Source organism: Opisthocomus hoazin, chromosome Z, assembly GCF_030867145.1.
Source record: "Opisthocomus hoazin isolate bOpiHoa1 chromosome Z, bOpiHoa1.hap1, whole genome shotgun sequence".
Classification (NCBI taxonomy): domain Eukaryota; kingdom Metazoa; phylum Chordata; class Aves; order Opisthocomiformes; family Opisthocomidae; genus Opisthocomus; species Opisthocomus hoazin.
The window spans coordinates 43583827-43597014 of record NC_134454.1 but is presented as its reverse complement, the minus strand read 5'-3'; the positions used below and the strand labels follow the sequence as shown (position 1 = coordinate 43597014).

The following is a 13188-nucleotide window of genomic DNA, read 5'->3' as shown; positions in this document are numbered from 1 at the left end:
TTCAACTGAGGGGCTCTGAATTGTTCAGAAGGAAGGAGATGTAAAGAAAGATAAGCCAGTTGTGCCTGTGCATTAAAGATGGTAAGACATGGCAAGACATCATAGTAGGACATAGTATTCAAGAGAAGAAATACTAATTTGGCGTCCTTGCCAAATTTTAATCAATACTGTTTCATTCAATCCATTAATTATGAAAATCCTCCTCTACAGTTTTTGTAATTGAATATAAATTGCCTCACTTTACATTATCAAGTATTCAACAGTGCTGTTTAAACAACTGTGGCATTAAAATACCTGGCAAAGTAACCGATACACAAACATGACACAATGGAGAAAAACTGCCAAATGCTCAAGAACTGGTAACAGTAACTACTAAACCACATATCCCTCAACTAACCATGGAGAAATACTAAACACATATTCATTTCCAAAGTGCTTTAAACTATTTGGAAAACCTCAGTTAGAAGATTTTCCAAAGGACATACAGTGGACCAGTATAACAGGTGCATTAGACCAATTCCATATAAATTAGCAACCACTCAGACAAATCATCAGAATCATCCTTCATATGATAAAAGCAGAAATTCCCTGGAGGATTATTTACTAGTATAGCAAAACATGCCTGATAACATATTTGTTAACGCACTAACTTTGAACAGTATGACTACAATGGGTTTGTATTTCTCTATTATTTCAAAAAGCAGTAGAATATTTAAGGCTACTTATTTCAATACCAAAAGACAAAATCTGCAATTGATTTTTGAAACCACCACAGCAATATCTTTTTCCCTTTTTATTTTTTCCAAATACACTTTTCAAAGACTCCCAAGTACAAAAAAAAAACACTAAGATGTGAAAAAATCAAAAGGAGACTACATGCAATAATACAATTAGTCTCTTGCACTTTCATCCCTTTCCTTTTACTAAGCTAGTGAACAACTTTGTTTCTAGGTGCTTCCAGAGTATTAATATCCCAGGCACTCCACAAAGGTCTATTTCAAAACACAAATGGAAGTTTCAATAGCCCTGTATTTCAGAAAAGATCCTTTTTATGTGAGCATAGTCACGTGTATTTCTAACATTTTGCAGATGTACCTTAAATAGGTTTTAATTTAACTTTCTCAGATTTCTTAACTCAAACTTAACCCATGGTGCATACACCTTAAAGCAAATAAAATGCCATTAATATGTGCAATAGAACTAAATATATTCAATATTTTGAAGTGGCTACACTTATGATAGCAAGAGTCCTTAGTTTCTTCAGCCACCATAGGACAGACCCCTTGCACACAGTTGTGTATGCCTTAAAATGCTGTTCACATATTAAGAAAAGCATTAAAAGTAGGGGTTTTATTAATTTACTCTGTACTAGTGCCATTCATAGCATGTCAAATAGCACATTTTAATGCTTCAATTAAAAAAATCCACACAGATAACTGAGCACCAGAGAAAAGAACAATAATAAATTAAGCTGTGTGTAAATACTATTGATATTCACTACTGCATTCCATGCTCAAACCTCATGTTTGACATGACTCTGCAAATACCTCAAGAACCCTATAAGAGAAGATTACTAGATGACACACCCTATAAAGATTAACATGCAACACAGTACCAAAATGGTGGAAAAGTAGTACCCAAATTCAGTTTAATCTCAGAGTGGGTAACTCTGTATGCTAAACTCCACTGATCGAAGACAATGACTGGCAATTCCATCCTTGTCTCAGAACAGGTACTAGTGTGCACCTCTATACTGTATTGCTACGAAAAAAAAAATCAAAGATGTAATTTAACACTAAGTGTGCTGATACACAGCACTGCAAGGCAGCAGCTGCTACAGTACAGTCCTCTCCCTGCCACAGATGCATTCCTGTTTCTTGTGTTGGCATAGGCAGTTACAAAACCAGAAAATAACCTTGTTCAGAAAAATGATCCAGATGAAAATAAACTCAGCAAAAGCAGGGTGGGTATACAGCTGAACTAGATCTCACGACAAAGTAGTCCCAAACTAGACTGGTTGATGCTACTGGGAAACCATATCCCAAGCTACAGTATCTTCTACCTTTTCACAGGAGTTCAAAAAGACTTCTGAAAACCAGAAAGCAGGATATATGCTCATGCAGCCTTCACTCTGCTCCTACAACAGCTGGTGTCAAAAGGCCCCAGATCCCTGATGTACACTGTAGCCTGCATAAACAGTTTTCTGTTCATTTCAGAGCACAGGGTGCGGGTGGTGGTGTTTCAGTTCTTGTTTTTTGTTTTACTTAGGGAGCGGAACAAACCAAGTGAGAAGTGGTGCAGTCTGTCAGTTATGGAAGGATAAATAAGAAAACCATTAGATTACATCAAATGCCTAAAGGGGAATGACTTCGGAAGCATGGTGTTTCTTCTGTTTAAGACCTGAACACAATGAATACTTGAACAGCTCTTATGCAACACAGTTCAAAGGCAGAGCAGGCAACATAACGTACCTTTTCCTAAAGATGGCAGAATTAGAGCTGTGCAAGCATGTACTTAGCTTTTTCATTTAAGTCTAATTTTTTTAACTACATGCACAAAATACCACCAAGCAGCTTAGCAACTAATACACAAATTCAATTAAAATGTTTTTGCTGTGGAGTCTAGCAGAAAGGAAAATAGTATTTATGGAAGGACACTGTAACTACAATAAATTAGTACAGTATAACTGCAGTTGAGATCTGTGAACATAAAGATAATGAGCAATTCCTAATTAGTACTTCTCTCCCCCATTCATACTAAGTTGTAACAAGCCTCCATTCTTCCCTTTGAAATGTTTGCAGCATACAAACTAACAGCATAGTTGACAAGCCACAGATGAGATGTGGTAATATCCTGATTTTTTTCTTGACACAAAATAAGACTAATCCTCATTTCAAAGAACACCGCTTCACTAATTCCAGCTCACAATCATTCTCTTCATCCGTTACATGGCATTTTGCTTTTTGATGGACATAGGAACACAAACAACAAACTACTGCATCTTCATGTCTTATGTCTTCTGTTTCCACAGGTACTTAGCATAGGCAGTAGTATACCAAAAGCTTCTGCAATAGGAGTTCCTTTATGATGGTGGGGGATTGAAGATATAGAGTAAGGAGGTGACTGGTGACAGATTGCGTGGCTTTAATGAAGACAAATTGTGCCTAACAATTTTGGTGGCCTTCTACGACAGCGTTACAGTGTTGGTGGGTAAGGGAAGAGCAACGGACGTCATCTACCTGGACTTGAGTAAAGCATCTGACACTGTCTCACACAACATACTTGTCTATAAATTGGAGAGACATGGATTTGATGGATGGACCACGTGGTGGATAAGGAACTGGTTGGATGGTCACACTCAAAGGCTGGTCAGCAGCTCGATGTGCAAGTAGAGATCAGTGATGAGTGGCGTTCCTCAGGGGTCAGTACTGGGACCGATGCTGTTTAACATCTTTGTTGGCAACATGGACAGTGGCATCGAGTCCACTCTCAGCAAATTTGCTGGTGACACCAAGCTGTGTGGTGTGGTCAACACGCTGGAGGGAACTGATGCCATCCAGAAGAACGTGGACTGGCTTCAGAGGTGGGACCATGCAAACCTCATGAAGTTCAACAAGCCCAAGTGCAATGTTCTGCACATAGGTCAGGGCAACCCCAAGCACAAATACAGGCTGGGTGGAGAATGGATTGAGAGGAACCCTGAGGAGAAAGACTTGGGGGTGTTGGTTGAGGAGAAACTTAACAAGACCTGGTAATGTGCGCTCGCAGCCCACAAGGCCAACTGTATCCTGGGCTGCATCAAAAGAAACATGGCCAGCAGGTCGAGGGAGGTGATTCTGCCCCTCTACTCTGCTGAGACCCCACCTGGAGTCCTGTGTCCAGCTCTGGAGCCCTCAGCCCTCAGCACACGAGAGATGTGGACCTGTTGGAGCGTGTCCAGAGGAGGGCCACAAAATGATCTGAGGGCTGGAGCACCTCTCCTACGAGGACAGGCTGAAACAGCTGGGGCTGTTCAGCCTGGAGAAGAGAAGGCTGCGGGGAGACCTTACTGCAGCCTTTCAGTCCACGAAGGGGCCTCCAAGAGAGCTGGAGAGGGGCTTTTTACAAGGGCATGTAGTGATAGGACAAGGGGTAATGGCTTTAAACTAAAAGAGGGTGGATTTAAATTAGATCTAAGGAAAAAATTCTTACTATGAGGGTGGTGAGGCACTGGAACAGGTTGCCCAGAGAAGCTGTGGATGCCCCCTTCCTGGACATGTTCCAGGCCAGGCTGGATGGGGCTTTGAGCAACCTGGTCTAGTAGATGTCCCTGCCCATGGCAGGGGGATTGGAACTAGATGATCTTTCAGGTCCCTTCCAATCCAAACCATTCTATGATTCTATGACATTGGTGGTTAAAATGAATACCTATCTCAACCTAAAACAGCCATCCACACTGCAGATGGGAATACCTCCTCCTTCCACTCACCAAATATCTCCGCACACTGGCCTGTCCCATTGACTTTTCAGGGTAAACATGTCCATCTCCCTCTGACCAAATAGACAGAGCAGGAGCAGGCTTTCATACAGTGACCTCACATTCAGAACAGCACTTTTATCTTCTACCTCCTAAACAGGCACCAAATTTTAAATATATTTATCTAAATACATTCACATATATAGAAATAAAATGGTTTTGGGTGGTTGTATTTTGCTTGTTGTGGTTTTTACTTTTTAAACACCAGCTACGTTGGGTAAGAGAAATACTTTGGTGTAAACACACTCAACAAATTATTTCAATACATTGCTTTGTTCACCCTTTTTTTTAAGAAAAGGTAGCTATTACGTTCATAAAGACAGTTCTTACCTAGCACTAGTGTTTTGAAAGTGTCATACATGCATCTGTGTCAATATCCAAAGATTAATAATGTTCTTGTATTTGTTGTTCCTTAGATAACAGGTCTTTAATTTCATGGTATTTATAGAATCATACATTAGCATGGCATAAATTGGCACAAGCAATGGATATGCTATTTAGAATGTTCTCTCTTTCAAACTATGATAAAACTTAGAATCTTCACCCACGTAGGGAGTCTTGGCTTAAAATGACTGCAAACCTTTTCAAGAACGGATTATATCTGCTTTTCCCCGTAGAACAACATCTGATCAATCTCTGAATGCTGTTCCTGCAAGAGAAAGCCCTTGTGGCCCACAGTATTTCTCAGCCCACATTAAACATTTGTCTCTGACAGGAACTTTCCAGCCTCCTGACCTGTATTGCTCTAATAAAACTGTTCCCATGCAATTGTTTTATTATTAATTATTGTCCCTGCAATACTGCAGTGAAAATTCTAAAACTAAAGAAAACAACTATTCCTCCTATCCACACACGGTAAGATGCTGCTCCTAGTAGGACTTCAGAGATTTTGAGAGAAAAGCTCAGTATCATTTCTTACAGAGTGAAAGACACATACACCTGGAGAGCACCTTCCTTTCACACAAATGGTTGCTGGCTGGAGAGTGAGCTTGTAGCTAAATGACACCATGCAATCTCCCATGGCCTGCTCCAGTCCTCAGTGGCATTTTGCTGCTTTTCTATAGATTTTATTTTGGGTGAAAAGCCCACAGGAATCTTTATGTCTAGCACCCTGTCTGGCCACAGACTTATTTGTACCTCCCAAAATCCCAAACTATCAGGAACTTACAGTCACAGAGAAGTACTCCACCATTTTAGCTAATGATTTGGGAGAGATCATTATTTTGGAATAGAACCAATAGGAATACTTACAAACAATGTTATTAATGGATGACAGACAGACAGTTGAAAGTTGACTCCTGCACTGGATTTCGTACTACTCTTGCTACACATTTGACTAAACCCAGAAGCCACCTTCAGAGTGGATTTCTTCACTGTCACTAAGAGCGCTACGTTGCACAATCTACCATCTGCCTCTCGTTCCCCAGGACAGACCGGTCCTGACAGATCACACTAAGATAGCTGTGCAACAGTGGTATTCTTCAGTCACATTTATTATGTGGAGCCAGCTCTGCCCTGGCAGCATTCCCAACAATAATTCACACAGAAACTCGACGTATCATTACCTGAGTGGCTGACATAAAGGTGGCCTGAGCTCCATGCCTGCATTGGCCTATCTCCAGCGCCTGCACCTGAGCAAGCTAGTATTTCTTTCTGGTGACTGGACACCACAGCACGAACCAAACTAGGAACAAATCAGAAGACAAATCAGCTGCCTCCTCGTTGAACAGCTGGTGTGTTGCCACACATAGCTCAACACGTACACAGAAGTCCGGCTGTGGGGATCCCATACTGTATAAAACAGACTGTACTGGGTCTGGCTGGCATGGTGTTAATTTTCCTCATAGCAGCTCGTATAGCGCTGTGTTTTAGATCTGTGACCAAAACAATGCTGATAACACACTAACTAATGTTGTAGCTCTTGCTGAACAGCGTTTGCACAGTGTCAAGGCCTTCTGTTTTTCACTCTGCCCACACAGTGAGTAGACTGGGGGGTGCACAAGGGCTTGGAGGGGACAAAACCAGGCAGATGACCTGAACTAACAAAACAGATATTCCATACCATATAACTTCATGCTCAGCAACCAAAGGGAAAAAGGAGGGTTTAGGGAAGTTAACCACCTTCTGCTTGTGAACTGGTTGGGTATTGGTCCACCCACGGAAGGTGGTAAGTGATTGTCTTTACATCACTTGTCTTGTTTCTCTCTTCCTACACTTCTCCTTTGCTTATTACACAGTTTTATCTTCACTTACAAGTTTTCTTTTTTACTCTTCCTTTCCTCTGGCCGTGTCTCACTGGGGGTGGGGGAGAAAGAGAGCGAGGAGCTGTGCAGTGCTTAGCTGCCTACTGGGGTTAACCCACAACACAGACCAGTGTCAACTATTCATGGATTTTCAGTGAAGATTAAGGTGTTTCCCCCCCTCCCAGTAATTCCCCTACACAAAATAAATGAGCTCTTTTCACAGCAATTACCGACGGTGTAGAAATAGAGATGGAACCACTCCACATCTCTGATGTATCAGTCTGCTTAAGTCCTCCAACTGCATTTGAGTTATTCACACTTCACTTCACTGTTGTATTTAAGCTTGCTTTAAATTAACCAACTGTAGACAAGACATTCCCTTCCAAATGCAGTACTTCCTATGGAAAGTTGTGTTTCCACCTTCAGAGGTCAATGGTAAAGCCAGCTAGACTAACTTAAATCTCCTTCATTGTCAGCCAACCTGAACATGCCATCAGACCAAAGAGCACTCCCCAACATTATTTTTTTGCCATCAAGATGCAGGTAACAAAAAGGTAGAGGTGTTGATGTCTTTAACATCTCAAGTCCAATCCTTTGCTGTAACACAGCTCTTAGCGCTCTACAAATTTTTTTCCTCCTGTGCCTTGCAACTGTGAATCAATATATCCAGTATCTATACAATGCAATTCTTAACTACTTTGGATTTTTGCTGGTATTCACATCCTTTTCTACCTTTCAAGCTCAGTAAAGTTTGTATAAATCTCATCAGAAGTATCACGGCAATAATGCATTTGCATGCTTTTATTCTTCAGAAAGCCTGCTACTGCTGTCCTACCAGTGAACTTTACTCCTGTCATCCTGCAAAAGTAGGATTGTTACTAAGCATGAGCCATTTTCACATGTTTTTCCCCCTTTTGACCCCCTTCTAAACCCCTGCTTCAACTGAGCTGCAGCAAACAAGCTACATGTGCAATCTTCCAGTAGCTCATTGTCCCCAGTTAAGAGGGCACAGAACAATTTTCTTCCCTGCATACCACTGTTCCAGACTTGTGTGACCACTTTCTTAAACACCTTTGCTTCAGCAAAACGGTCTGTCAGTGAATGAATGACATGACCTGCAACTGGATGATAACATTTAAGAAGCACAGAGGAACATGTAAGGGTAATCCTTAATCTGTAAGGAAGCGATAACTTTCAGCTTTTTCAGGTCACCAGTTATGCAAGAGTAGCGAAGACCTTTTTCTCACCATCTACTGCACAGAGAATGAACCTTTCAAATGAAAAAAAGTTATCTACCAAAATACCAGAGATCAAAACCATCTGATACAGGAAAACTCTACTAAACAAACCTCATGGTTTCTGAATGGGCAATCAGAGGCTAATTTAAAGCTGCAGCATGTTTTCCAAGTTGATGTGAACATTCAGCACTTCACCACACTGGCCTTCCCTTTGCGTTCCCTCCTCCTCTGTGTCTCACTAAAGGCAGCAAACTTCAAGAATCCCAGGATAAATTCAAACCCTTCCAAGCACAAAACTGAACTGGCCTTTCTTGATTGCTGCTCAGCTCGCTTCTCACCTCCAGTATTAAATGCCTCCAATGAACACATGCTAAAGTGTTCCCTACAGTGCTCTAAGCTCGTTTAGTAAGTACTCCCCAAAAGAGGACACTGCCTGCAGATTTGCACACATTTAGAGCCTTGTGCCTACAGTCCCTGCATCCCATTCACTAATGCATTACACCTAGGCCACATGCTTAATGACCTCAACAACCTTAGCAAGAATAAGATCAAAAAGCATGCAAGCGCGTGACAGATGGGAATGACAGGGTCACATACCCATAAATCTGCTTCACAAACCTTCCTCAGCACCACGAAGAAACTCTAGTGTTTTACCCCATTCATAAAAGATACCATCCCTCTGAAGCTCTACCAAACTAAGCTTGTTTGTTATACAGGACTTCAGATTGTTCAGATTAACCCCTCTCATACACAAGTTGGTTGTCACATCGCAATACATTGCTACTGTTCATCTTCGACTGAGAAAAATGAGTGTGTCTTTGTCCACCTCTCTATTTTCACATTCAGAGAGCGCATCCAATCATCCTTTGAATATATCCAATGGCATCCTCTGATACTGTGCAGCAAGCCCAACTGCAGATCATGTCTCAGACAAACTAGTCCAGGAACATCTCAAAAACAAACTCTACTCATTCCTGACAGTCACCATCCACAAGTCAGACAGAAATTCCAGTCTTTGCAAACAATTACAGCTTATTTTTTTTCTTGAGACAACTACTTTGCAAAAGAAGAAAACTGCTGCTAAACTACAAAGTTTTCCGGAACCCACATAACACTATAAACTCTCAGACTTCGTACTCACAGATACAACCTGTACAGTCTGATCGTTTCTCTACTCTCTACACTCTTATAGTACATTTTGTTTGGTGGGGTTTTTTTTTAGTATAGCTTCCATTTTTAAAACAAAGCCATCCATTGAGTAGAAGTAATGCCAATGTTTCATACCTTAGCAGTCACGGTCACATCAGTTCTTTAACAAATTCTCAAACTCTCCAACCCAGTGCTACTTCAAAAGCACGAACTCAAGCCTTCAAGCAATAAGATGATTCTTAGTCTAAAGTAAGCTTACCCTTTGAAATCCTAAGGAAAAACCAGCACAATTTGTGATGCAGCAGTTGTTTAACAGCCAAACGCATCAATAGCTATAAAGTGCTTCTCTAAAGAAAAATATTTTTTCACCATACCTTAGGTGTTAGATCAGATCGCTCTTGAAGCTTGTATGTCTTGGAGAAAAGAAGTCTGATTATCCATAGAATCAGAATTCCTTCCAAAATGAGATGGTAAGCAGGAGCCTGAAAACAAACGCACAAAAGTAAGTCTACGCAGAATTCTGTTTGAATCAGTGTGACACTGCAACAATTCTGTCTCTACTAGTACACTCAGAAAAAAAAAAGCTGATCATCAGCCAATTTGTACTTCTAAAGCAGTAAAAATTACAGTTACATGAAAGTGGATTGCTTTGCAACTGCTATTTGTAGCTGTTGAGTTTGAATGGAGTTCTTCTACCGTTAATAAACAAGGCACACTCTAAATTGGTAAGCGGTTTCAGTTCCACACATGCACATAAACTGAATATTGAGAGTAAAGGCAGATAAGCCGTACAGGTTGCACCAGTATCTGTGAAGACAGAAAGCTTTCACAACAAGCAGAAATCTCCTGAGAAGCCGAAGGTCTGTGTCATTTATACACACCCACTTCAACCCTACATTCTTACAACTTGCAGTCCACCAGCAGTGACAGCTACTGTCATTTACAAAGAAATGTAATCCTGTCCTCATAGCCCATTTTTATTAGTCTCACAGGCATTTTGATCAGGTATAACCCATCACAGCCACCAGAAGCAGTTTTGCCTCTGTGTCGTCTGCTCTCTTGTGCGGACACAATAGCTAGCAATACACACAGCAAACCAGAACAGAGAGCCGATCCAAGCTAAAGCTAGCCTCTTTGGGTGCTGGGAGAGAGGGAAGTCTCTCTTAGCACAGCTAATTTAAAGTGTATGTGGAGTTACAGCATCTGCATTTCACACCTAGTTTTAATGATGGGTTTAGTTATTCCATTTCAGAAAGGTTTCTGTCTGCATTGTAGATGTCTACCATTTTTAAAACACTCAAAGCGCACACAAACTAGTGCACTCTGTCTCCAATGCAGTGGAAGAGCTCCCACACATCAACTTTTTCTAGTGGGATCTGACCTGCCAAGAAAGGAAGTGGAATACACCACACATCCAGAAACTAAAGGAAATTGAACACAAGTTTTCAAAACCAGTAAGCAGTCCTATGGCATATCAAACTGCAAATAACGAATTTATCATTTGCAGAGTACTTTCAGTTCACCAAATGTATTAAGAACACCATGTACACCATTACGTCTAAAGAACACAGAGTAGCAGCAGAGGCATACACAAACTACTTCCCCGTGCTTTCAGTGACTACAATTATCCCGAATTCAGTGTGCTAGACTGCACTACCAGCTTAAGCAGCTAAGCACTTCTATCTCCATACTGCAAACCCTAGTATAAATTCTTAAAAAGTTACCAACCTTTGCCAAAGGAAAGGAGGTAAACAAACTGTGGATACCAGAACATCGCCTATCATCAGGACATAGTTTTTAATACCACAAAACAAAGCCTGGATACAAACATGCCATGCTGATCCCCTCCAGGGGAGAACTCAAGCATAAACATTTAGAAGTTGTTTCTTCCATTGTAAATAACACTTGTAAGTTACAAACCCTGACCTTATATGCAAAGAACACTGTTGAATCTTATTAAAGTCCAATGCTCTGGCATACACCTCAGACACGACTTTATAAAGTTCAACACAGAGAAACGCTTTAGTGTGGGCATCCATTTTTTCAGCATAAAAACACGGTGCACATACACGTAGCCACAGTTTGGCGAGTGCAGCCCATCACCCGCGGCCGCCTCCCCGTTCACGGCAGCCACAGCACGGCAAGGGAAGCCGCCCTGCAGCCCTAGCACGGCACGGAAAGGCCAAGGCAGGCCAGGCCAGGCGGCCCGCGGCCCTGCAGCCCAGGCGAGGCACGGCAAGGCGCAGCACCCCCCTGCCCCGCCACCGAGCCGGGCTCACCAGCCGCCAGCCCCGTGGCAGGCCCGACTCTACCTTCCCGCTCCCCGCACCTGAAATCACCGGGCGCCCTCGCACCCACCACCCACCACCCAAGCTCCGGTAGCCCCGTCCGTCTCGACGCGGCGCGGCTCGACGCTGGGACCCCTTCGGCCCCCCCCGCTCCCGGCGGCGGATGACAGCCGCCTGGCCCGCCCCGGGCCCGGTCCGCACCTCGTAGAAGGCCTGCACCATCTCCACCAAGACCCACTGCTGCCCCACGCCCGCCGCCGCCATCGCCGCGCCTTCCCGCTTCCGCCTCTGAGCCCCGCCCGGGCGGCGCCGGCGCCGTACGCCGCGTCAGGGGCGGAGGGGCGGGCCCACGGCCGCGCCACAGCGCCCCCTCCGGCCCGGCGGGGGCAGGGCGGGCGGCCGTGGGACCGCTTTCCTAACTCTCCGTAATGGCGGTTTGTGAAGAAACGCCTTTTCTGGCGGTGCCCCTGCTTGGGTCACTTCGCGGTTACTGCGCCCCGGCGCCGTCGCGAACCGCTGTTCCCTCTGGCAGCCCGGGTCGGGGAGCGAGGCCGCACCGGAGAGGTGCACTCTTCGGCGTTAAATAAAGTAGCTATAAGCTGAACTCACGTGAGGAGGTAAACTGGGACGCATTGGCGCGTGCTTCCTGACCGCAGTTCAGACCTGGTCCTGTTTGCTGAACGTGCTGGCGTCGTCCCGGTGTCACATTCTCCACAGCCGCAGGCTTCTGCGGCCCAACGCCGTCCCGGGCCAGGACCAGCCGAGGGCAGAGCCTGGGTGTTGGAACGAGTCCTGCCTCTGTACCCAGGACTGGTGGCTTTGTAATGGGCCTCGCGAGTGCTGCCTCTGTACCCGGAACTGGTGGCTTTGCTGCTGTGAGTAACAGCTGTTCAGACACTTGGCTGATGAACAGCAAAAGCAAACCCAGAGTATAGTGGAAATAGCGAGTAATTTCAAATAAGAAGAGAAATTACAGCTTTAAGAGTCTTGTCAAAGTGAGCAGCCATAAAAGCTGAGTATTGTTGGGGGGGAGATAAACCTTGCACAGATGGACCGGAGCGTGGGCAGGTGGCTCAGTCCCTGTGCACAGCTGCGCAGGACTTAAGCAACTGCCTAAAAGGCAGGGGAGAGGAGGGGGAGCTGGAAAGAAGTTTGCGTAGGAAGTGAGGTAGCGCTTGATGGAAGGGGAACAAAGGACATTGCTGCTAAAGGAGTTGTTAGCTGAAGCTAAACAACTGAGGAGGGCTTCTGATGGCCTTCTGGGAAAGCACTGTGAAACTGCAGCCCTTGGGGCTTCACTCACAAGTCTTCACTGCGGTTAGAGGAGAGGAACCTGGGGCAGCAGTTGATTAAATGGATGATCATGAAAACTTTGGGTGCTGTGGCTAACGACAAGCAAACAGTAAGTTACACTTTTACAGCAGCAGATGGTTAAAACTTGGTTTTATCGCAAGATGGTGAACTTCACTTTCAAGCGTGTAATAGTTAATCTCCCCAGGTTTCTGACTTAATGATACACTGGTCAAATTCCAGTCTCTACACAGTAAAGAGAAAAAATGTGGTTTGAGGCTATCTGCAAAGTCAAGACAGAGACAATAAATGTCCCTTTTGTTTTTTAGCTGCCTGAAGATTATTCTGTTCCCTGTTAAGTACTTCTGTGGCCGTTGCATCATGCTGGAGAGGAGTCTTGGGCTCTTGGGATGGCTGTTACTACCAGCCTCAAAGAATGTATCTGGTATGCATCCTAGTCCCAA

At 43.8% G+C, this 13188-nt stretch overlaps 1 protein-coding gene across 1 annotated transcript in view; it reads right to left on the bottom strand.

The window, feature by feature from the left end:
• SPTLC1 (serine palmitoyltransferase long chain base subunit 1) overlaps positions 1 to 11714 on the bottom strand; it is a 37324-nt gene extending 25610 nt beyond the window's left edge. The window contains exons 1-2 of the mRNA XM_075411447.1: positions 11636 to 11714; positions 9521 to 9628 (exon numbers count right to left, since the gene is read on the bottom strand). Of these exons, the coding sequence (XP_075267562.1) occupies positions 9521 to 9628; positions 11636 to 11698 (171 nt within the window). The 5' untranslated portion in view covers positions 11699 to 11714. The remainder of the gene's footprint in view (positions 1 to 9520; positions 9629 to 11635) is intronic.
• Between the last annotated feature and the right edge of the window lie 1474 nt (positions 11715 to 13188).